The sequence below is a fragment of the Bacillus rossius genome, chromosome 2 (assembly GCF_032445375.1).
Source record: "Bacillus rossius redtenbacheri isolate Brsri chromosome 2, Brsri_v3, whole genome shotgun sequence".
NCBI classification, from domain to species: Eukaryota; Metazoa; Arthropoda; class Insecta; order Phasmatodea; family Bacillidae; genus Bacillus; species Bacillus rossius.
Genome location: NC_086331.1, coordinates 78,082,481 through 78,109,098, shown reverse-complemented (window position 1 = coordinate 78,109,098; position 26,618 = coordinate 78,082,481). Strand labels below are relative to the sequence as shown.

The following is a 26,618-nucleotide window of genomic DNA, read 5'->3' as shown; positions in this document are numbered from 1 at the left end:
TTTTTTTCTTAGTTTGCTCCTTCGAAAACCTCTCTCTCTATCAGTACCTTCTCTCCACCACCTCTCCCACGTTTTCCATTTTTACACACATCAAACATGCAACCACAAAGTTAGTATGATTCATTCACTTATAATTAACAGAAGAACTGACACTGATGTAAAAATTAAAAAAAAATTTCAACTCATATGAAGTTTTTATAAGTGTACTTAAAATAATCAGTGTGTTAAACACTAGGATGTTCAGCATAAGAAGCACTATAATCAATAAAATTTTATGTGTTAAATTTAGTCGTGAAATTTTTAGAAGTTGCCCTTAGACACATGTGTAAGTGCACAGGCAGGCACAAATTTTCTAAGAATGGTCTTAATCAGACGGTTGCTAGTGAATTGAGCAATTGTCTGATTGGTTTGTACATAGGAAATGTTTTGTTCGTATTCAAAAGGAGGTGTGTCTTACAATGCATTTAGAAGCTGGAGTACATGCGAATATTTGGTAGGCCTATGCCAGTATAAGCAGTATAAATTGTAACATTAACCTTTTTCAGGAAACAGTGTGTAAATTATAGTTTCCTCCCCGAAGCTCATACAGTTCTAAATATATAATGGAGTCACATCACAAATTTTTCTTCCATTGTTTTCTTTCTGAAAGCTAGGCATTCATTCTGAAACTATGGCCATTACTAGATACAACATTATCATTTCAAGACTTTCTGAAAATAATTTCTCTTGTGTTGGTAATCATCTCACAGTTTGACACACTATTTATCTCTTTTTTGCTTTATAATATTTTGTACATGTCTACAAAATTTATTTAGTGGCATAGTCTTAATACACCGACCATCCTGATGTTTGTTTTCCACGATTTCCCCTAAATATCTCCAGGCAAATCAATGGTTCTCTGCCATAGCATGAGCCACTGTGTTTGAGTAGTGGTATGATCAATCACTTCTCAGCAAGGTGGTCTGGGTCAAACCTGGATTTATTGCACAGTGAGAAACGTGGTGGATGTTGCAGTGAGATGGATTTCTTGGGGTACTCCTGTTTCCCTCACTCATTCATTACATCAATGCTCTATTAGAATATCTTCACAGTAGTATACAAATTGGGCTCCGGGCACTGGCGCTGGCACGTGGTGACGACCGAGCTCTGACGTCACGTCCATCTCTGACGTCACGGTGGCCATCTTGGATGACATTGACCTTGAACTTTGACCTTGGTTGGCCATCTTGGATCTGCTATCTTTAAATCGAGTGCCCCACTCACTATTAATAAAATTTTCATCATGGCCACCATATTGATTTTTTTCTGTTCTGCTGGAGGCCGCCATCTTGGATACCGTCAACTTTTTTCTGTTTGTTCCTAGAGAGTGCCACCATCGCTGTTGATTTTTTTTCTGTTCCGCTGGAGGCCGCCATCTTGGATACTGCCGACTTTGTTTCTGCTGTTTGTTCCTAGAGACCGCTAGCGTCACTCTGTCTTATATCGCATAAGGCCGATGTTCCATTACCTACCAGAGCCATTATGGTCCTTACCAAACTATTAAATTTAATTTTTTATGCAAAATTCATTGGAAGTGCTGTGATTCGAACCATTGCTGCTCTGATCATTAGGTTGAAAAACATAATGCATTTAACAGCATGAACATCGAGACACTTACCAGACTGAGAATTAAATAAGGTTTATATAAAAATAACATACATATTCGGACTTGTAGTTTTTTTTTTAAATTTGAAGTAATAATAGCATCACCTGTTTGAGACACAACCACCATCTTGTATTAAGATGTAGCTGTTGTAATTATCGTTACGGCCGCCGTCTTGAAAATCCGTAATTTCAATGCTAGAAATTCAGAAGAAAAAAAAATATTTTAAAAGTTGCCTACTTGAAATATGTAGTTACTTAAACGTTTTGCTCCTCGGTTCGATTCCCGTAGAGAGTAAACCAGTAATTTATTTATATATTTAAAAAAGTTCTCAATAAAAAGTAATAAAAACATCTTACGACACACCTGACATTTTTAATTATGTCACCACTGTATCAGTTACTGTTACGGGCACCATCTTGAAAATCTACATTTATTAACATATTTTAATGAAAAAAAGTTTAAAATTCACCAAAAAAATAACTTATTAATTTAATGTTTGATTATACTGATTCAGTCCTTGGTTCAAAACCGGTAAGAGCAAAAAAAAAAACAGATCCTTCCTCCACGGAAGCCACCTGCAGACTGACCTACCACCACCAATAACAAGGTATATATCGTCAGCTGGTATGACGTCATGTTCGCCATCTTGTCTTCGTCTGCTGGAGGCCACCATCTGGTTTTCGTCTTCTAGAGTGTGCTGATGCCATGTTAGTGTAATTTTCTGTTAACCATTCCTTTGACCTCGACTGTTGGCATTGAACTTTGACCTTGAAATTTGACATTGACCTTGAACTTTGACTTTGAAGACCATCATGGATCCGAAATTTTGTGTTCAGTACACACTACCAGGAGCCACCACCTGCTAGCGAACATTGCCACCATCTTGTTTTCATCTGCTGGAGGACACCATCTTGTGTGTGTACTCATCTTAATAGAGTATATTACCATCATGCTAGTTTTATTCTAACCCGCTAGAGTGCAGTAATCATTTATTATTACTGAGGTGCCCACCATCTTGTTATTTGGGCGCCATCTTGGAATTGTGTAATTATTTAGCTAGAGTTTCGGGAAAAAATCCAAAATTCATAAAAATATTCATTCATTAAAGTAATGATTGATTAGAAACTTGGTTCGATTCCTGGGCGATGCAAAAAAATTTAATTCAATGTAAAAATTAATTATTTCAATAAATCATGTTAAAAATCCTAAGAGGCTTAAAATCCTCTACTACCACCCTCCAGTAAGTCATTATGACCGGTAACTTTTGAAGTTTGTATTTATTGACCTATAAATTCGGGAAAAATTCCAAATGTCACCGAAAAAATCACTCATTAATTTACATTTTGAATCGATTGATTCCTGTCCTCGGTTCTATTCTTGACCAGTGACAGGTGTAACTAAATATTAAATATTTTTAATATTCTGTTTTCCATTACCTTTCGTGGAATTTATTAATCATTCACTCTACGAAAAACAACTTATATACCTGACGAATTAAATACGTTGTCGCATTACCTAACATGTAAGTCTAGTTTTTCGATACTCTGAATAACCTCTAAACCGTTCATGTACAAAGCCATACATACAGGCCAAGCGTCTCCGAACCATGAGACCGGGTCATTAACAATGTCAGATGTATAGGCTAGTCATTTCCGGATCTTAATGACCTTCGTCGTTAGCTAATTACAGTCAATTAGACAATCGTGAAATGTTTTATACATACTAAAGGACCAAGAGACCTTGAAAAATATTTTACAAAAAGGAAGCACAATCATAAAAAAATGAATCACAATTGGAAGCACAATCGGAAGCATTATCAACAAAAAGGAAGCACAATCAACGAAAGGAAGCACATTTGGAAACACAATCAATGAAAAGGAAGCACATTTGAAAGCACAAACAACTAAAGGAAGCACATTTAACGAAAATGACGCGCATTTGAAAGCACAACAAAAAAAGGAAGCTGTGTTACGAGAACTAAGTCATAGTTAGAAATCAGAATACAAGAAATGTAACATTAAATTTTAACTTTAAATATTTAATTTATTTCTCAACATTATACAAATGCAGATAAAACAAGCCATTATTGTATGTAGCCAGCTTCCCTCAGTTATTTGAGTATAAAGGATATTTCTTTGATGTACGAATAGTTTCCTGCACAAAGCGAGGTATGTGTAAGTCTTAGCCGGTCAACCAATATGTTTGGATCTTTCCATGATGTGTAATCAATCTCTTCTGCGACCATCTTCCTTGTATGTTTATTATAAATACTTTTAATCTCACTATCGTCCCAGTGATCATAATAAGCTTTATCAGATTTATTTATTATAACGTGATGTTTCCATCGTTTTGGTCTCAGGACACCGTCACAGTCTTCGATCTTGTCAGCTTTAGGTGCTTCATCACAGTCCATGCCTTTGTCATCAGCCTCAGAGTCACTGTAGCCATCACCGTAGAAGGCATCGTCTTCACCCAGATTACTGTAAGAATTCGATATCGTTGATGTCGAAGCATCTTCATCGTCTTCATGCTTCCTTTTTAGGAGTCCATCATTTTTACAAAGTAGGAAAGATCTACTTGAATTTGGCTTGAATGTATTCTCTCTTTTCACGTTAAGGATTTTTCTATTGTCTTCATTCTTCCATAAATCATCAACATCCCTCAAATTAAGTTCTTTGTCGATATCGGAAGAGCCACGAACATAATCTCTCCCAAGACAAGGAAAATTATTGCCGTAATGCAGATAACTCTTCTTTAGACTAGTAGATCCATCGTCAATTACACCCGGGATCTTTTGCACAATGTTTAAAAAAATATTGTAACACATTATAAATAACTTTGGTGTATTTGGGATGCGTATTTGTTATAAAATTGTGTTATAAAAAAGAAATAATACTGTTCCCCTACCGTGAACAAATTTTTTACAAATCTATACTAATATTATAAAGCTGAAGAGTTTCTTTGTTTGTTTGAACGCGCTAATCTCAGGAACCACTGGTCCGATTTGAAAAATTATTTCAGTGTTGGATAGTACATTTATCGAGGAAGGCTATAGGCTATATTATATTATCAATTACATTAGGGATCCTTACTAAAAGTCCAATTTAGAATCAAATGCGTTGGAGGGGGTTAGATACAACATGCAGTACACGTACGTAGTGTGTGTTGACAATGCCGCAGGCGCTAGAAGTTTATTTCCTATTGCCTATTAACATTGTTGCCACGCACTAGATGCCTTATCATTCTTAATTTTCCGATACAAGTAAAAAACACCCGTGTGATATTAACAACGAAGCAATCAGTACCCTCATATAGAATACATAGAGATAGTGTGAGGTATATATGTAGGTATAAAGAGATAAATACAGATAGAGAGATACATAGATATATAGGACTATAGATGTAGATAGAGATAAATATATATTTAGAGACATGGATAGATTATTTATATATGTGTAACTACTTCAAACATATTGCAAAACAAAACTGAATGAGGCATTGCAATGCATGCCGAGCATTAGCTAGATAATGGAATCTTTTCAATATTAGTAATCCCTTATTTTTCAGTTTTTTTTTCTATATTGCTTTATAGAGTCTAGATTACATACAGACAAGGTAAATAACTATAAACTGGCAGAACAACATCTGTCGGGATCTGAAAGTGATATAAATTATTTTGCACACTTGACATTCAAATTAAGAAGACAATTACTAACTACATCTGATCTCTAAACAGTTCCCCTTCACCCTGTGTTCAGCCCGGGCAACGCTGGGTACTGCAGCTAATGTTTATATAACATCTGAAACTACTAGTTTTCAAGTATGGCCTCGTAGCCGTGCGGTCAGCATTGCTAATTTCCAATCCACAGGTTGTCGGTTCGAATCCCGGCAGCTGCGAAATTTTTTTTGTACTTGTAAAAATAAATACGGCGCATGCAACATTTTAAAAGTAATAAATATATTTGAATTAATGAATGCAAATAAAAGTAAATTTTATTAATTAAATTGTACATTTCATTTCACTCCTTTGTATCCATTCAAAATAGTGATAATTCAATAAAAATGATTCAATTTTATTCATAAAAGTATGCACAGGTAGATTTTATCATACAAAAGATAGAAAAATTGAAAAGAAAAATCTTTCTCAAAGAATATAATATTTTTAATGCTTAACTGGTTTGGTTGCAAAAACCTATTACGCTTAGTCTCAGGCTGAATATATTTCCTTTTCTTCTGGATCAATCATTTCATCAATGTTTTGTTATGACGTCACCTTAAACTATCGTCCGTAAACCGACTTTACAGACAACCAATTCGCGTAAACGACTTGCTACATCGAACACATCTTATCATATTGCGTAGTGGATTTTTAACACAGTCATTCTTCTCGTGTTGTCTTAGATTCTTTCTCAAGATAAATTCTTTGCTGCAAAACTTACACCAGTGTCCTTTCGATACAGCGACACACGCCGAATCAGGATCCATATTAGTTACTGAGACTAATGCCAGATGCAAACTGAGAGTTATAAATTAGATCCATTACTTAAATAGAATTTTTTTAATATTTCATTAGCGACAGTTAAGTTATGACATGCAAAAGAACTTGTTACAAGTAGCCCCGATTATTGGCATGAGATGTCGTCACGTGTTATGTTGAGTCATAATTATTTATTTTATGTGGGATGCGGGATGCTCACTAATGATCGCAGAAGAAGGAAGGCTTCGCTAGACACCAAGGACAAGGAAGTTCGTCCTTCGTGATAGTGTTTCTCATCCGTCTTATCACATATTATCGGACTGAGTAATGATTTTTTTTATTCCACCTGATAAAAATATTGTAAGTGCTGATTTAGTAGTAGCAGAAATTCACTCATTAAATGTAACTCTGAATAAAATGGTATGACTGATTAAGTAAAAAATCCTTCATGCAGAGATCGATATCTCGCAAATAACCAGAAGCACTTGGATAAAACCATCAGATGTCTAGCTAGGAATAATCAGGAGCACTCGGAGAAAACCATCCATTAATACTGTCAGAAAAAATCAGGAGCACACGGAGAAAACTACCGTAAGTTTTCCATAATATAAAATCCACAGAAAAATAAATATAATAAAAATAATAATAATAATTAAAAAACAAAAAAAAAATTAAAATTACAAATTATTTTGGCTTGTATCAGAACTCTGTCCTTACTCAACAAATGAGAAGTTCAAGAGCTCGTAAACTATTTTTTAATTTTATTTCAATTTTTTTTTGTTTTTTAATTTTTATTATAAGAGGTGATGGAGTGAAAATACCTTAACTTGTTTGACACTTTTGTGACTCGGAGTTCTAATATATTTTCTTGCTAAATAAAACCAAAATGTAAAGAGATGTAACAGCGATAATATATAAAGAGGAAAATAATAATAACAACATATTTTTTCACTGTTCAAGTTATAATATGTAGTGTTTTATACAATATAAGTAAATATATTAGAACTCAGAGTCACAAATGTGTCGAAGATTAAAAAAACTAAAACCACGTAGTTTCCATTGTAATAAGCGTCAAAAGTTCAAAAGAAATTTAAAATGAAATCTGAATGGCGTCGCAGTAACATACGGTCGCTAGCGTATGGCTCTGTGTAAAAAAATTTCAGTGGTTCTTTTTCATATTTAAATAACTTGTCGTCGTCCGTCCGAAGGCCATAAAGCCCGGACTCCACCCGCCAGTTTTAAACCCCGCTAACGGAACGCAACCCTAGCCCAGGTTACGTGAGTCAAGCGAGCCGTCGACGTCGGTGAGTGTTTAAATAGATTACGCCCATATGCCAACTCCACCAAACAGCTCTTATGCTTCATTAATTACTGCGAGTAATTAAGTGATTTTTAATTAACAAAACAACCCTTAAGAGTGAAAGTGCGTTGTAGGGGTGCAGCGGTTTTCCCCGTGGGAAACCGCAATTAATAAACGTTCGGAACATCCCTTGCGGCCTTCCGCCAATAATTAACCACATCATAAATCAACCTAATTAACCTCCCTGTTTTCACCTGCAAATAGCCACTGGAGTAGTCAACAAGTGACAGACAGTCTCCAGCTTGACTTTCTATTTTCAAATATTATTAATCTCAATTTTATTATGTATTATTCTTATAGGCCTTCCGCCAACTAATTCAGACAGATGTCATTAAGTTACGAGGTTTCTAGAAATAATAATGTCTAATTATAATTATAAATTTGGAATAACGGCACATTAGAAAGTCGGCGCGTCATGACGCTTCCCCCCCTCCCAAGCCGGCACAAAGCGGCAGTAGAGTTTTACTCACGGGCCGGGGCGGACGTGTGATTCCGCGGGGAGACTTCAACTTTTGTGCTCCTGATTCTTCATACTGGTAAATATCATAATTCATTAAAACCTCTTTTTCCTCTCCCCGCGTGCCCCCGTGCTCTTTTCCGGTGCAGGGCTTAAACCGGCCGCGTTAATTTTTGCTCGTAGCGCAACAACGGTTCGCGACGCAGTCACTTTACGGTCCGGGCCGACTCCCGCTAACAGAACTTAATATAATTCGTCGAGCATACGCCTGCCGACTACAAACTTGAAGACTTTTCTCTTAATATTACCTTCGTGGGCCCGCGACTCACACAGGTGAGCCCGGGCACAAAGCTAGTTCCAGTTCATCACGGGAGAGTGGCCGTTAACCCACTCAAACTCTTCGACGACCCTCAAACCCATGTAGGGATCTTATTTGCAAGTGCCGCAACGTAACACGTAATTAATTATTCAGTGCGAGTGTGTGTAGTGTCAGCGTATTTGTCAAGTGTAATTGTGTAACTTGTGCCCATCCACACTTTGTGAGATGCGGGATTTAAAACCAGCACCTAAATAACGTTTTCTTTATTTCGTAGACGCCCCCTGAACAGTTAGGAAACAGTCCTCTACACTGCTTAGGGCCAGTGCGTATTAAAAGCAGGGTCTCCCTTCCACCATCAACAGCCGCCTATCCTAGTGGAACACGCAGGGGCAAAAACCCACGACCACCTCGGTTAATCCTCGAACTAACCTGGCGCCCGCCGGAGATTTCATTAAGAGCCACTAAAACCACTAGGACCGCCCCGGGTCTCGATCACGAGACCGCGGGTGTCGGCAAACTATTTATGTACTTGTATTAACAGACGGTAAAATTTTTGTCTTTCGTTTAGTTTTACCTACTCACTAAACACATTGACTTCTCAAAATGGGAACCAGTGCCATAGTACTCGAAACACCTCCACCTTTATATTATTATATTACTAGCTGACAACCCGGCTTCGCATGGCTATACGAAAGGGAAAAGAAGACCAAATCTCCCATTTACAGTAATAATAAATGAAATATAATGGCAATTAATTTATTATAATGTTTTTTAATGTATCGGAGAGAAAACGAATAGCACAGGTTTACAGGTATTATAGCAACAGAATTAAAAATCTCTGTGACGTAATTATGGAAGTAATATAAACATCTCAGGTTTTTAAATCAAAATAAAGTTTACTATAATATTGCTCCGGGGCTAGGTTAAAGCAATTAATTCTTCTCATCACTATCAGAGCTTTTGTGACATGGTAGGATCGTCAATATCATAGCAAAACAAATACAACCTCCTCTCATTAAATTGAAAATATTCTCAATTATGAATCCAATATAAACCGAAATTAAACTCTCTTAAAAAAATCACAGTAGATTCTCTTCAGGCAGGCTGGCTTAAGCAAAGCTAACTACAATAATTAAAAGTGGTTAACCACATCTATTCTCTTAATATAAATTTATAGATTACCATTTCAAAACTACTTTCTTTTACTACACAATGTAGCTTCACATCTCTGAAAACTGTGCTGGGACGATATGCATTCCTAGTAGGTACTCAAATTACTTAAATTTCACAATAAAATGCTTCAGGTGTCGCGCTACGCGGCCTACTTATTTCGCTCCATATTACAACCAAGGTGGCGTACTACGCTATCATTGTAAATTTGTGAAAACTGGGATTGCATGGAACAAATTATTTAATAAAAAAATACTCTAAAAGTACATTATCATCTTACTTTAAATTGCTTAGTACCTGGAACCCAGGCATACTTAAATCACATAGAGTAAACAAATTACAGACGTAAAAAAATTTCCGACTAAATTAAAAATCAAAAATTATGTGAAATTACTTCATAAATCATGAACAACTACATATAATAAAATCATACGTTTCATTGCCGAATGAGATAAACCAGATACAATAAAGATCAATACCGGAAATTCGGCAAGAGTAGCGGAAACTACTTTGACCAGCGATCCTAGCGGGATGTGGATGAAGTTAGGTGTTTCGCCGTATTCGTTTACTTTGAAAAGTCGAGAGTTGAATTCAAAAAATATGTACTAAAATTACTGTGAATGTACTTCTAACACAAAGAAAGATTTATTAATTACCATTATTCTAGCCTTATTTGGACTCTAAACTATCAAAAGTACCTGAAAAACGCGATTAAAAATCTCTAAAGTGCTATAACAAAGCATTATTTCGAATTATATTGCATCCAGAAATGAAGAGGTAGTGCTAGTAGCGGTGGTTCCACTCACTTTCCTAACGTAAAAAAAACATAGTGCCCGGTATTGTTCTGCATAGCATTTGGTTAAACGTAGCCGTATTTTCTAGCGATTATCATAATTTTACAAATATTTTTAATATAAATATACATACAGATATCCGTCGTGACTAAAGACGATATATTAGTTTATACTACTTTTCTTAGAGTAAAGTAGGCTAATAAGGGAGGGCTATTCCGTTTCTGAAACATATATCAGGTTTTGTCAGTGGCTTAGGTGAAGTCAAGTTGCTACTGCAATAAAAATTTATTGATTATAGCAAACATACCTAACAGAAGTAAACTTTATTGTATACATTTGTGTTATTTATAAACTCGTCTTCAGATTATGTTCATAAAAATTACTAAACCAAAATGTTATAGGCTTCCAGTATCTTGAGAAGGAGAAGTTCAACGTAAAGGCGTCACAGCGATACAAAGGCAACAACATTACCACGGACAACTCCTTGTGGATATAAAATAATAATAATAATAATTCCATGAAATGTTAAGTTGCTGAACAACATGTTTTATTTAACAAGTTTCCGTTTCGTTCACTAACCCTATCGCTTTCTTTCCTTTGATTTCAAAGTATTTATTTCATATTACTCAGCTATAGAAATGATATATAAATAAGTCATACAGGAAATTCAATTTAAATTTTTGCTCTGGAAACATTAAACCACGAAATATACTTCAAGGACTCCAAAAATATTACCAGTTTAGTATAATTAAACTGTCGTAGAATCTACTCTAAGTTATAAATAATAGTGCAGGAGTGTATAATATTCCTTCAAAAACAGTAATACTTTATACGAAAAGGCCTTCCCCAGTTAAGCGTATACGCGTTTCTCCGTAGATTAATGTTTTGGTAATACGATTTTTTTCCACGAAAGGTGAAAATTGTCATGTTTTACATTTTCCGTATAATATATTTACATAGAAAAGAAATTGTGAAAATTGCGAAATAGCGCATATTCAGAGCCTGGTTACTCAGTTTACTTAATTCACAGTCAAAATGTACAACATGAAATTAGTAGATTTATCATTTGTCTTTTATCGCGTAATAATACCCCACTGTTACAGATCTTGTTTGCGAGTAATTAGTATAGGCGTGGTGCGTTACGCAGCATTGAATGCATTGAGTAGATGGGACAACTGCGCTCAAATATTTAAGAAGGGAGCTACCTTAAAAGACGATATATAGTAATGGTGAGCGACACACTATCTATTTGTCTCGGAAACGAACTACCCATCTTCCTTGAAAGATGTAGGCGATACTTGATGAGCGACACACTACCTGTTGTCTCAAAAACGAACTACCCTTCCTCCTTGAAAGATGCAGGCGATACTGAACACCCTCCATTCTTGTGGCAGAATGTCGAACCTCTCACAATGTTTCGGTAGTAGTTCCAGAATCCACGAATAGAGTTACAAGTGGCTGGAATGTATTTACACACACTATATGGAGCAAGAATATACTAAAATACTTTTAGGCAAAATTACTTTAGGCAAAACTAATTTAGGAAAAAAGACTGCTCGGCAAGTTAACTGTCTGTTAAAGAAAGAGAAGTGCTGAAACTTTAGTCAAAACAACTTTAGGCGAAATAACATTAGGCAAAACGAATTTTAGGCAGTACGATTTTAGACAAAACGACTTTAAGGGAACTTAAGCATGCGATTATAATTTTAGGCAAAACGACTTTAGGCACAACGATTTTAGGAAAATGACTTTAGGCAAAATGACTAGGCAAAATGACTTAGGTAAAATGACTAGGCAAAATGACTTACGTAAAATGACTTTTAGGCAAACGGTTTTAGGCAATACAACTTTAGGCAAACTAACTTTAGGCAAAACGACTTTAGGCAAAATGACTTTAGGCAAAACGAATTTTAGGAAAAACGAAGGTGGGGAAACACGATTAGGCAAAATGACGCCCCCCAAAGTTCAAGGTCAAGGTCAAAGTTCAATGCCAACAGTCGAGGTCAAAGGTATGGTTAACAGAAAATTACACTAATATGGCATCAGCACACTCTAGCAGACGAAAACCAGATGGTGGCCTCCAGCGTTGGAAGAAAAGATGGCGGACATGACATCATATCAGCTGACGATATATACCTTGTTATTGGTGGTAGGTCAGTCTGCAGGTGGCTTCCGTGGAGTTATTATCTGTCGTTTTTTTAATTTTTTCTCTTACGGGTTTCGAACTGTTACGAGGTCGTGGCCTCTGATCTTTAATTAGCGGGGTTTTCGGTGAATGCTCGGATTTTAAGGGCGCCACCGTGCAATGGGCACGGACCTATGAGAGACTCTTTACCAGGGTCGTGACGTCGCCCATGTGAGACGTGATTTTAATTTCCCCCTGAAGCCAACCTAGTACTAATACCTGCCCGCTCTCAGCGTCGGGCACGCTATCACCTACGCAGTGGGCTCTTAGGCGTCCCACATGCCGTCTCACTCAACATGGTCACACATATTTAAAAATAAAAGAATTCATTTAAATTTACACGCCCTTATTTATTTGGCCAACTTCGATTACACACGCACACAATTTAAACTGTAACAAACGCCCGCGGCACGAATCGGTTTAAAGTGCAGTGACCAACCACGTGGTCACACCTTGACTTACGTATGAAGCTTAAGAAAAGACCGATAATAGTCACAAGGTAATTATTAAAGCAGTCCCCCGACCGAGAGAAGCTCCGAGGACTAAACGAAAAAAGATTTGAAAATAATTAAAGATGAACAGAATTACTAAGCAGTGATGAACAAACGGTGAGGTCCCCGGAGTGCTGAAGCGTCTGCTCTCGGTCGTTGATGGCGGAAGACTGGGATGAGCTCATGGCTCTGCTAGCGTAACATGGCGTCCTCCCGCCAAAACAATTGCCGTAAATGGTATTTTTGATTCCGTGCCACGGGAAACTAAAGCAACATGAAAAAGGTTCTTAAAAATTTACGTGATATTTACTGAATAAGAAAAAAGGATATTAGAAATTACAATTATTAAGGAATATATTTAAATGTTGTCTAGCTTCGGTTTCCGTCGGTGTGCTTCGTGAATGTCCGGAAACGTTCTTATAATTAAATACACAATTCTAATTAAAAGTACATAAAAACCCTCCCGGCCGATCTGCTATCACGTCACACTCGGGGAACAATAAAACAATTTACTAAGTTGAATTTAATTATGTTTAGGGGAGCGGCGCATTAGCTCTACAGCGCCCTCTTGCCGGGCGACCAACTCACACACACACACACACACACACACACACGCACGCGTAAGCGGGAGGTTTGAATGGAGGGTGGGTGGTGTTTGGGTGGTGGCATATCGGACTCAAAAGGGGCCGCAGGCCCGGACGATGTCAGAACCAAGGACGGGAATCGGTCTAATCAATCAGTAAATTAATAAGTTTTTTTTTTGGTGAACATTAAACTTTTTTTCATTAAAATAGGATAATAAATAAAGATTTTCAAGATGGTGCCTGTAACGGTAATTGATACAGTGGTGACATATTTAAAAATGTCAGGTGTGTCGTAAGATGTTTTTATTACTTTTTATTGAGATTTTTTTTAATATATTAATAAATTACTGCTTTACTCTCTACAGGAATCGAAACTAGGAGCAAATCGTTTAAGGAACTAAATATTTCAAGTAGGCAATTTTTAAATTTTTTTTTTCAGAATTACTAGCATTGAAATTACGGATTTTCAAGATGGCGGCCGTAACGATAATTACAACAGTTGCATCTTAATACAAGATGGCGGTTCTGTCTCAAACAGGTGGTGCTATTATTACTTCAAATTAAAAAAAAACTACAAGTCCGAATATGTATGTTATTTTTATATAAACCTTATTTAATTCTCAGTCTGGTAACTGTCTCGATGTTCATGCGGTTAAAGGTGTATGTTTTTCAACCTAAAGATCAGAGCAGCAATGTTTCGAATCACAGCACTTCCAATGTATTTTGCATAAAAAATTAAATTTAATATGTAGATAAGGACCATAATAGCTCTGGAGGTAATGGAACATCGGCCTTATGTGATGAGACAGAGTGACACTGGCGCTCTCTAGGAACAAACAACAGAAAAAAAGTCAACGGTATCCAAGATGGCGGCCTCCAGCGGAACAGAAAAAAATCAATATGGCGGCCATGACGAAAATTTCATCAAGAGTGTGTGGGGTGCTCGATTTAAAGATGGTGGATCCAAGATGGCCACCAAGGTCAAATGTCAAGGTCATAGTTCAAGGTCATAGTTCAAGGTCAAGGTCATCCAAGATGGCCGCCGTAACGTCAGAGATGGACGTGACGTCAGAGCTCGGTCATCACCACTCACCACGTGCCAGCACCAGTGCCCGGATCCCAATGTATACTACTCATCAACCTTTATATTCTTTTAGGACCTCATAGTAAGTGAGATGTTAAGCCTTTATATATACATTTATTCTGCTGTAGCACGATGCTGCTTTTTTCCCTAATTCCTTTGAGTGTACTGTTGTAATGTATCTTCAACTCTTATAACCTCGCCTTCAATGAGATGTGAAATTAAAATTAATAAGTATTTTGTCACGGGTAAAAAATAACTCATTTCACACTTGACTGAGCCAATGAGATCCCATCTGCTGTTAGGAATTAAATTTTTTTAAATATTTGTGTTCTATTGCACAATTTTTCATATATTTTGTTTTGAATGAATGAGTTATTCCAAAATGCTGTGGGGTCTAATGGACTTCTTACTGACATATTCCGTAAAACCACAGTGAAATTCAGTTCAAATCACAAAACTATAATTTGATAGTTTTGAAAATGGTGCCAAGCAAATGGCAACTCTGTACCAAGAGAGGGATGAACCTTTCCAATACTTACACCGGTTTCTAGAACAAGGTGCAGTTCATTTGTTTTCGTACGTTCATTATTTGGTCATTGTTTTTATAACTGAGATACCTTATTTAAACATGATGTATTCTAGCGTTAATTTTTATTGCCACAACTAAATATCTTTTGAAGGATTATTTTGGTTACTAGTTGATCCCCAAGTTGTCCAGATAGCAAGCAAGATGCTAGTTAGTGTTGACAGCTACTGCGTAAGACATCATATAGTGATGACCATGCTTTGTGTAGCAGTGCACATTCCAACTATGCATCTGTAAACCATGTTTCCTTGTCTCTATTAATAAATTTACAGCTCAACAAAACAAAATTTTTAAGTCTTTTATCAAACAATAATAACAAATTTACTAATAAAATTAAAAATAACTTGTACAAAATAGTTATTACTCTTTCTTTAACACAATTTGAAATTTTTCTAAATAGCTATATAGTTTTGGAATGGTGTTAGCGACTGCTCCGCCTTGTTTAATGAGGGAGATTTTATTTGTGAAAGGGCAAAAAGGATGGAATGCCAGAGTCTGGTGAAATAAGTGTTCTGCATGAATGCATTTTGTTGTAACTGTCTTGTATGTTTTTTATAACTAGCTTGCAAGTAGGTAAAATCATTAAGTATAACTAATTATTACTAGTTTCAGTAGTTTTTTTTATTTAAATACTTCAATTTACTATAACAGACATATATTTTAATATAATGTTGCTATATGTGGTTTGTATATATGTTAGTTTGTAACAGTTAAAATTATAAATATTTGTTTTTCTGATTTTATCATATTGGAAATATTTTTTTATGTTCTGTATAACTGTTTGTCAACAATAAACAAATACCTAAACAGAAATAAAGCTGTGTACAATCTCGTCAACAAATCTGATGAACAGCTGATATAACTTTGAGTCCACAGTTATTTCTGTCTGATGATCAATGAATTTCTGAAATCTTAGTGTCTCTGTGAGTGATTCACAATACAAGTCATAAAGTTGTTGGGTCCTACAAAAGTGTTATTCTTTACAGAATTATGCCTAAATCTCATTGTATAGTGTCCTTCTATAACATCAGGTTAATCTCATTGAACTCACAACTTTAAAGAAACATGGTTTAAGAAATCATACTTTGTCAAAAGAACAATGTTAATTATCATAATTATGTTATTGGGCATCCGAAAGAACAAGCAAAAATTGTTATATATTGTAAAATGCATGATATATATGTGTATTGATATTTTAGGGGCATTAGATGTACCATGTTCATTGTAACTACTATAATTTTTATTGTTTGCTTGAAAAACACATCGGTGGAATTGGTTCAGTTGCAGTCCTTTGCTCAGAACTGTGAACAAGGCACCAATTGTGTGAATAACACAGGTAAATAAATATCTAATGTTCCATGAATTTATTTGTTCCAAATAAATTCCTTCATTATTTAGTAAAAAAAATTTGTATCATTTTACTGATCACATCCCACAATAAACTAATATTTGTTTTTTATAGAAAAGGCTTAAATTACATCATGAGTAGACATTCACACCAAAAAGATATATTCTGTGAATGGTTTCCATGGATATGCATTCATAGTCACAGTGACGTCTAAGAGACAAAATAGTTAACATTGCATCACAATCAGAGCTGGGCAGTATCGAAAATACAATACAATACAAGTTTTCGATACTTTTGGATATTTTGTATTTTGTATCAGTAGAAAGTTATGTCTCAGTATTTTATATTTTGTATCGAAAATACTTTTCAAGTATATTTACAAAATACATTGCGTACTTGCATTTATAAAATATCTCATTTATTTGCTGGATATTTTAATTTTGGAAATTAGGATTGGCTATTTATTTGCAATCTGGCACTAGTGAGTGATATCATTGTAAAGGTACATATTAGTTGAACAGAAATGGTATCACAGATTTTACAAATTGCTGTCTTATCACGTATGTTCATACATATCTATGGAATATGATTGAAAATGGAAATAAACATGGCAAGCAATTGTGAATCAGAAAATGTATTTGTACCTAAGAGCCCAATTCTGGATGAAAAGTTTTTCACTGTTGTAGTACATGGAAAAGATGGTAAATTGAAAGCACGGTGTGAATTATGTAAACCTGGGAAAGATACTATAATTAGTGGATCATGTTCTGCTACAACAAACTTCAAAACTCATTTGAAGGTAAGTGGAATTCTATGTACGATTCTATCTGCCAGATTATACAATTTCAAGAAAAATTACCAGAATTTTTTGAATCACTTTAATTGAAATGCATCATTAAAGAAACTGAGCTTGAATATCTAAGAGAGTATATACACATATTTAGCCCTCTTGCTGCTGCTCTTGACCACCTACAGGGAGATGGCTGCTATTATGGCCAATTACTACCAATGCTTTTTACATTGGTTAAAAAGTTTGAAGAACTATAACTGCAAACTTTCAGATTTGGCGCACCTCTTTTGCAAGCTGTGAAGACATCAGTTTTGAAAAGATTTGAGAAATATTTTGAATTAACTTCAGAGGTAAATGAAGCCATTATTACAACATGTGCACATCCATACTTCAAATTGCGTTGGTTACCTGCAACTGCAACTAATGAAAGCACGAGGAAACAGATCCAAGAGGTTCTAACAGTGGCTGCAAAGGACATAAACCCACTGAGAGATGACAAGAAAAACAGTTACACACCAGCAGAAGATGATTGGTTTGCATTCAACGTCAATACAAATAATGAATCAAGTGTTGCACAAACAAACAAAATTGAACTTGAGTTATTACAATACTTACAAATTAAGGCTACCCACACGAGTATGCTGGATGGTTATCCAGTGGTGCGAAAGCTTTTCTTACGATGTAATACAAGTTTAACCTCTAGTGGTCCTGTTGAAAGGTTGTTTTCATTTACAGGTATAATACACAATCATTAACACCACAGCTTGAGTGACACAATGTTTGAGAGACTGGTTTGTCTTAAAGGAAATTCGTCCTTCATTGCTCACAAAAATGTTGCATGTATTTTGTAATTTCATCTGTATTTTAAAATACTATTTTGTATTTTGTATCTAAACTACATTTTATTTTGAGTATTTTGTTACTGTATTTTTAACAAATGTACACAGGTATTTTGTAATTTGTATTTCAAATACATTTTCAAAGTATTTTGCCCAGCTCTGATCACAATACATGTGGTATTGTGAAGTGTGGGATATTTCGAGGGTTGTTTTTATTCAACCTCCAATGGGCTATAAAAAAAGACAAATTAATTTTATTACCAAACGTTCAGCAGGGTCTTGGCTTATTTTTCTACATAATCACCAAAATGATAGAGGCATTTGTCATATCGTAAAAACAAGCTTCTTGATGCCTTCTTCGAAGAAGTTAGCCGCCAGTGAATTGAGATTCAGGGTCAAGTGCCTGGATAACCCTCTCCTTCATGATGCCACTGTGTGGCAGATCGACTAATAGCACGGTGCATTGTGCTGCACTATTCGTATCTCTGGCGTCTTGATGCGAGAGATATTTTCACTAGAAGTAAAATAGAAGTAATGTTTAATATTTGCTTGGTCACCATTTTACAGCTAACTGAGAATTTGAAAGATACCACAACAGCAACCAGTTGGCAGTATATTAAACTTCTAGACTGCAGGCTGCTAGGTTAATTTTTTCTAACTACTTTTTCATAAACCCAACATGGCACAGTGTACAGAACATCGCCTATACTTAATTAATAACAGTAAATCCTCTTGTGAGATATGTAGATACATGTTTGTAACATGTTAACTAAATTTTTGGTGTGATTACTTATTTGCTCACCAATTTATCGTTATATGGTTTTAAGGTTCTAGACTTGAACTCTGTCTGTAATATTTATATTTTTGGAAGCCAGTGATACCTATCTTTCCTATTTATAGTTACCTAGTAAGTTTAATGATGAAAAATGATTGCAATATTTTAATACATATTTTATGTAAAAAATTTTGCATCTCGGCTGTAGAACAGAATATTTATAAACTTCCTGTTTAATTATAAATTATAGCCATACTAGTACATATGTGTTCAAAGTTTACTGTATTAAATCTCATCATATTTGAATTTTTTTTAGCATTATAGAGTTTGAACTATACAGTCAAGTGTCTCAACTCAAGATGCAGCTGCAAAAAGAAATTAAACACAATCTTGAGTTGCAAAATGAGATTGCTCTAGATAAAGAAAAAATTAAAGAGCTTCAAGAAAAATATTGTCAGCAAGAGAAACGGGTAAGATAGCAAAATAATTTGTCTGCATGATTAACTTACATTAGAAAAGTTCTTTGGGGAAAAAGTAATATATTTGTAGATACACAGAAAATTATTTTTTCACTCTCTTCTCTTTAAACTAGTCGGTTAGAGGATTTTTTTTTCTAGGGTGCTGAATATCATGTTAATCATTTAATTTCTACGTTCTTAAAAATCTTTCAAATGATTCAAAAACCTAGTATGTTTAGGCATTGAAGTTTGTCAGTTCTTGGTTATTTATGTGTAATCTTTTCAGTAGTATTTTGTTTAACTGTTTATAACATCTGGTGACGAGTTCATTTGAGATGTATCACACAAAACAAATTAAGGATATTGCAGAAGAAATTGGCCATGCAGGGAAACATCCCAGCATTTTGCTTTAATGATTTGATTTTGACAACCCATGGATTACCAGAATTCAAATCTAGGTTCTTTACTTTTCCATTTTACTCTGTATAATGACAAGTCTAACATTATAGTCATGAAAATACATTAAGCAACCCTGTAGTTATGTATTTAATCACATTTTAGCTTGACATAAATATAATTTTAATTACAATGTTCCATACCATAATTTATTTATTTATTTATTTATTTTTGTTACATGCCCACCAACAGTTAGGGAACTTTTGAGGTGGGCAGGACATACACAAAGATACAAAGGACAGTGTAGGCACTGCAAGTAGACAAGTACCACTCTCAGGTAGGCACCACCCACAGATAGGCACCACACAAAAGCAGGCTCTACATACTTGCAGAGACCACAGAAGATAAGAGACAAACACAAATACTGAAATACATAAGAAATAAAAAGATAGGTTATACAAATACTAGTAATGACTGATTACAACAATCTCATATAATCATTTATGTATATCATATTAAACTCGAAACCAAATTTAATTCACATGCCTCATTTCACATCTCAGTTCTTGAAGAAGACTTTTATAGGATCAGTAATATAGTGTTCTGGCCCAGTGGGTGCTTTTTAGCCCCTTTTACAGAAAATGTCATCCTGAGCAAATTGCCAGCAATGTGTCTACCTCTGATAATCCTGACAACACAGGTAGGGCTAGCCCTAAACCCTAGACTGTCTGTGACACTGCACTAATTCCCACCCAGGTACTCTCGTGTATTCAGATCCCAAGAAGTGGGAATTAGTATATCAAAAGTCAGAGTATATTATAACAAAATATATAGAATTTTTTGAAAATCTTTGTCAGTTCCCACTATGATATCATCTGACTCACAGAAACATGGTTTAATGATCATAGTATAAATTTTTATAATCTCAGAGACCAATATCTCATCTATAGAAATGATAGAAATGTCTTAATCACAATGAAAGAAAAAGGTGGAGGTGTTTTTATATCAGTTAATAAACTCAAATTTACGTAAGTTCAACCAATCTATAACTATGACTACCCTGCAATTGAAGCTGTTTGGTTAAAAGTTAAAATATTGCCAACCAATTTTCTTAATCTTGGTAATATCTATTTATCCCCTCAAACAACTTCAAATTTATATCTTTCTTTATAAGACAAACTCACCACCTCTCAAGATAACTTACTGATACTTAGTGACTGTCAATTGGTCCAACAAACAAACTATTAAAATCTCGCTCACGCACATCAAAAATAAAGCAAAGTATCTTCTTTTTTTAAATTTAGTCTTGGACTATTACAGTGCAACAAAATTCAACTATCAAAAAAATCTTTCAGATCTTTGTTGTTTTATCGATTTATAATGGACAGTTTCCCCTGCAATAACAATTCCTCTATTGTATTTAGGAATTATAAAAATGGCTATTTTCTTGATCTTTACAATTCAATAAAAATCATGAATTGTTCAATTTTTATAAATCCTCTAATGTTAAAGATCTTGTTGGACAATTAAATACTGGTATATGTAAAAATATTAATGACTTCATCTCTTTGACTACAAATAAAGCTTCTAATTACCCTCATTAGTTTTCAAGAGAGTTAATCCAAGCCATGAAATCTAAGAAACGTTTTCATAAACTCTACAAAAGGAATAAAAACATGTATTACTATTCGAATTTCTCACTTTATCAGAAACATGTTAAAATTCAAATAAAGCATTGAAAAATTAACTGGACTAGAAAGATGAACAATAACATCAAGAACAACCCCAAAAAGGTTTTTCGCTATGTCAAAATAATGAAAAACTGCTTTTTAATGAACATTTCGCTAAAAGTGGTGTTGAATATGGTGATCCTATTTTGCTATCTAATATTTTTGCCCAGTATTTTTCAAGTGTTTGTGTTTTCAATTGATAATCATCAAGTTCCTACCTAGATATGTGCCACAATACAATATCTGTTCCTACCATTTCTGAAAGCCTTGTGGTTTGGAACATTGAAACCTTAAAATCTTCTATGTCTACTAGTCCTGATGGAATACCAAATTTTATATTGAAAGGTTGCTCTTACTTTTACTTACCTCTTTTGTAACATTTACTTAATATGAGTCTAAAATCTCAAAATTTTCCAGATAAATGGAAAATAGCTAGGGTAATTCCGATACACAAAAGTGATACTAAATTAAATGTTGCTAATTATCAACGAATATCTCTTCTTAATGGTTTTTCAAAAATTTAAAAAAAAAATTAAATTTAAAATAAAAAATTATGCACTAAAAATATATATTATCTAACTGCAGCCAATCGGGGACCAATCCCCAATATCTTGCCAACCAGCACCGCACAAATTCACAAAAAAATAAGTAGTACAAAGGCAGATACCATTCTGCCAAGGGAAAACAGTGTGAGAGCATGATGTGTGAACGAAAGCTAAAACAGATTATCAACACAAACCCTAAAGGTAAATTTATTTCAATCATCATTTCATAACATGCATCCTGTAAATATAGAGATACAAATAGGCAATGGGTTACAATTATTAGTATTGCAGGAAACAAATAAGTATACAAAGATCAAGTGATAAATCTTAAGCAATTACTATAGGATACTATTTAAGTACCCATAAATGAAATACGAAAGTGGTATACAATAATTCAAACATTAGCGGTGCACATTACTGTGCCTTATTTGCAGTTGACTAGAATATGTTACAAGGTACATGAAAATCACACACTCTTGCATGAACCTTCAAATTTTTGCAATATTATAGGGCAAGCACTAGAAGCAATTTCAATATAAGGAACAACTTGATAAACAACAGACATATGTACAGTTGTAAAACACAGGGATCATAAAAGATTAATTTACATAAGTTCCTGCCATTGGTTTCAGCCTGCAGGCAAAGTGTAAAAACACTAATAAGGGTACTAGCTGCAAAGGCAACTGTCAAAGAGACCAGCAAGGAGAGCTAAAATGACTCGCCTATAAGGCAACTAGGGCAGTTAGCCAGACAACTGGGGCCTTGAAGTTAAGACTGGGCAAATGGCAAATGACACATTAATACAAAACACAAAATACATACAAAATACATAAAACATGTGAGAAACAACCTAGCAGGTGTCCATAACCTTCATAAAAGGAAAAGTATTAAACACAAGGTTATGAAAAGACAAATAAAATTAATTTGACCCAGCGTGGCCTTTCGGGTGTTCGTCGGACAAATAGGTCAAACGTACAGTGCCACAGCGCGCACACAACATCTATACCGAACCATAATTTAGAAATTGGTGGCCGAAATGTAATTTAGAACAAAGGGAACATGAGGAAGTAAAGTTAATGTGCAACCACAATGCACAAAATAAAAGAAACAAATGAACATAACCACATACCTTGAGGCCTTGCCCAGTTTGGTGTTCCTAACAAAACACCCCCACCAGATCAAGCAACAAACTTAGTCTAGCATGGCGAGTAGAAGTGATGACCGGCCTGTAGCGGCAAAAAAAAAAAAAACCAACACAGACAGACAAGGCATGACGTCAGGAGAGGAGGGAATGAGGGAAAGGAAAGAGGGTGAAGTACCACTTCAAATCAATCAACATGGGTTTAGAACAGGATTGACTACTGCTACCAATTTAATCACTTTGTGTAATCCTATTTATAATGAAGTCACTGATAGGGGTCAGGTTGATGCCTTCTGTTTTGATCTAGCCAAAGCTTTTGAAACTGTTTATCATTTTGTATTACTCGTAAAGTTATCTAATTTTGGTATTTATGTCAATTGCAGGGTGTCTACCGACCCTGGAAAACCTGGAAAACCTGGAAAAATCAGGGATTTTTTTTTTAAAATCAGGGCATTTTTGTTTGGTAGGTTGTAGGTGGCAATACGTTTTTTGTTTATTGATCAGCTTGCATTGACTTAGCATCAAGTGTATCTACTCCAATTTTTATTTTTGAATGCAAATAACGAACAGTTCCCACGTCCATTTTCTTATATTTAACATTGGATTCGGAAGTGGCGACAAAACGTGATACAAACTGGTTCAAGCAGGTCTGTTATCCTGCTGACGTGATGTGCTGCAGCATGTCAGCAGGTCTGTTATCCTGCTGACGTGATGTGCTGCAGCATGTGCTTCCCACGTTCGGATTATACCGACAGGTGTATTTAAAATTAAGTATCTATGTATGCCCCCAACGTAAACTGGGCATTTTTGTTAGCTTTGAAAATATGTATCACAGACACTTTTGGTGAAGATTCGCCATCATTGCTAGAAATTGGTAGCTGTGGTCTTCATACGGTTCATGGTGCTTTCAAAACTGGAATTTCTGCTACACTATTGGATGTTGTTAGTTTTTTGAGGCACAGTTACTATTTGTTTAAGCATATACCTGCAAGGAGGGCAGATTACATTAAAATAACTCGATCAGAGCTTTTTCCCAAGAAATTTTGTGCAATCAGATGGTTAGAAAATACTGCAGTTGCTGAGCGTGCCATGAAAATGTTACCCCACCTAAAGAAATTTGTTAGTGAAGTTTCCAATTCATCTGTCTCTTTCAATGTAGGTAGTGGAAAGTGCTCTTGAAGATAATCTTCTAGAAGTAATATTGACATTCTTCCACTCTTTGGCATCAGAGCTGGAATTGTTTCTTACAATGTTCCAAAGTGAAGCACCCATGGCACCTTTTCTCTATGATTCACTGGTAGACATTTTATTAGCTTTGGCAGGAACGTTTGTGAAACCAGAAGTACTGAAGAGCTTTAGGGAGAAATGCAATGTATCTCGATTGTATGTAGATAACCAGGAAAATCTATTGACTGCTAACAATATCAAGTTGGGTTATGCAGTACACCATGCCATCAAGAAAGAGGAAGTACCAGAAAAAGTCTGTCCTGTTACTGAAAAATGATGTTAGGACTTGTCCAAAAGGTTATGGTAAAAAAACTTCAAGACGAAAGTCCCCTGGTACAAACTTAGCTAGGGAATTTCCTGCTTATGTCCATCTGTGGCTTCAAATTCGGGTGTGAGGAAACAGCGTGTGAAGTACAGTTTAGAATGTTGTCTTCGAAACAGGTGGCTATCAGGACAAGAAGCTGATAACCTAGAGTGATCATATCAGTTGGTATGTTCCTCACAAGATTCTGAAGCACTGTTAGTAGTATGTTTTGGGGGCTCCTGCGCCAGGCTTCAGGCTGAGGTGCCGAGGTGCCGACCGCCATCTTGGATGTGAAGTCACGGCGGCCATCTTGGATGGTTGTGTCCTTAACCTTTGACATTGACCTTTGACCTTCAAAATGTGCCAAAATTGGGCAAAATTAGGCAAAATTAGCCCAAAATTCCTCAAAAATCGCCAAAATTTCTATTTTTTGGAAACAAATTCCGCCAAAAAATCTCAAAAAATTCCACAATTCTAAAATTAGGATTTCGAAAAACCTCAAAAGTCGTTTTGCCGTAGAAAGAAACCAAAATCCTAAAAGCGGCTTAAGCATCCTTAGAGCTAGCCGCTTTAAGCCGCCGAGGTCATGACCTTGAAATTTATGATTCCATGGCAGCCATTTTGAATCATGACGTCACCGTTGCAATTTCCGTTATGTCCACCATCTTTAATTTTTTATTTATTATCAGATTTTAATGAAATTTTTTTAATATATATAAAAAAATTTAATTAATAAAATTTTAATAAAATTTTTTAAAAAACATATATGTACAACACGGAGCTCGGAGTCCACGGTTCGACCCGGTGAGGGCAAAAAAATGGCGTCCGATCCTTCCCTCGTGGTGGCTGCAGGCAGACTGACCCCTACCACTTATTTCAAAGTATATATATTGTCACCTAGTATGACATCATGTCCGCCATCTTGAAAATCCGTAATTTATGTGTTAGAAAAACAGGAAAAAATTAAATTCATTAAAAAAATTAACTAATTAAATTAAATAATAAAAATCTTTAGAAAAACCGTTGCACTTTTCGTTACGACCACCATCTTGGAATTGTGTAAATATTTAGCTAGAAATTCGGGAAAAATTCCAAAAATCACCAAAAAAATTGACAATCAATATACTGATTGATCCGGTCAGTTCCTGTCCTTGGTTCTATACTTGATCGAGTCACTATATTTTCAGTTTATTTAAAAAATAATATATTCAAAAAATCATGTTCAAAATTTTTAAAGAGACTTTAAATCCTCTACTACCATCATCCTATAAGCCATCAAGACCACCATATTGGAAATTCGTAATTATTTAGCTATAACTCCGGAAAAAGTTCAAAATTCATTAAATAAATTTGCAACCAATAAAATGATTAATTATATCGACTTAGGTCCTTGGTACGATTCGGAATGACGGTTAAAAAAAATTAAATATAACATCAATATAACATAATAGTGACAGGTTCGAGAAATAAAATTACTCAAGTTCTTTCACAAAATAAATTTTATTACTTAATTTCTATTCTACTACACGATCACTTGCGAAGGTTGGTAATCTTATAAACATTTAGGTCTGCATAGGTGTGAAATAACTAATTCTTAGCTCCAATTGGTTTATACTAGACAGAGTCCAACCAGAACCTTTACTGACATAGTTCTCCTCCTCTTGACAGAGTTTCTGGATACTGTGTTTAACAGATTGCTTCACATCGTCAGAATTGTAAATTACTGCAACCAATGTCTTGAATGCACACTTCTTCACTTCGTCTTCGAATGGATACGGCTTTCCATATATACAGTCCAACCACAAGTTATATTTTAATGGACTGTTTGTTACTACGCCATCAGTAAGCTGATTGATTATGTTCTGTCTAATATCACCAAGAAAATTACAAATGTCTTTTGACTTACCTAACGC

At 35.1% G+C, this 26,618-nt stretch overlaps 1 protein-coding gene across 2 annotated transcripts in view; it reads left to right on the top strand.

Moving 5' to 3' along the window:
- The window catches only part of LOC134529388 (kinesin-like protein costa), a 215,075-nt gene that overhangs the window by 112,191 nt on the left and 76,266 nt on the right, over nucleotides 1–26,618 (top strand). For both annotated transcript variants that reach the window (XM_063363403.1, XM_063363404.1), the window contains one exon: nucleotides 19,221–19,374. In XM_063363403.1, coding sequence (XP_063219473.1) covers nucleotides 19,221–19,374 — 154 coding nt within the window. The remainder of the gene's footprint in view (nucleotides 1–19,220; nucleotides 19,375–26,618) is intronic.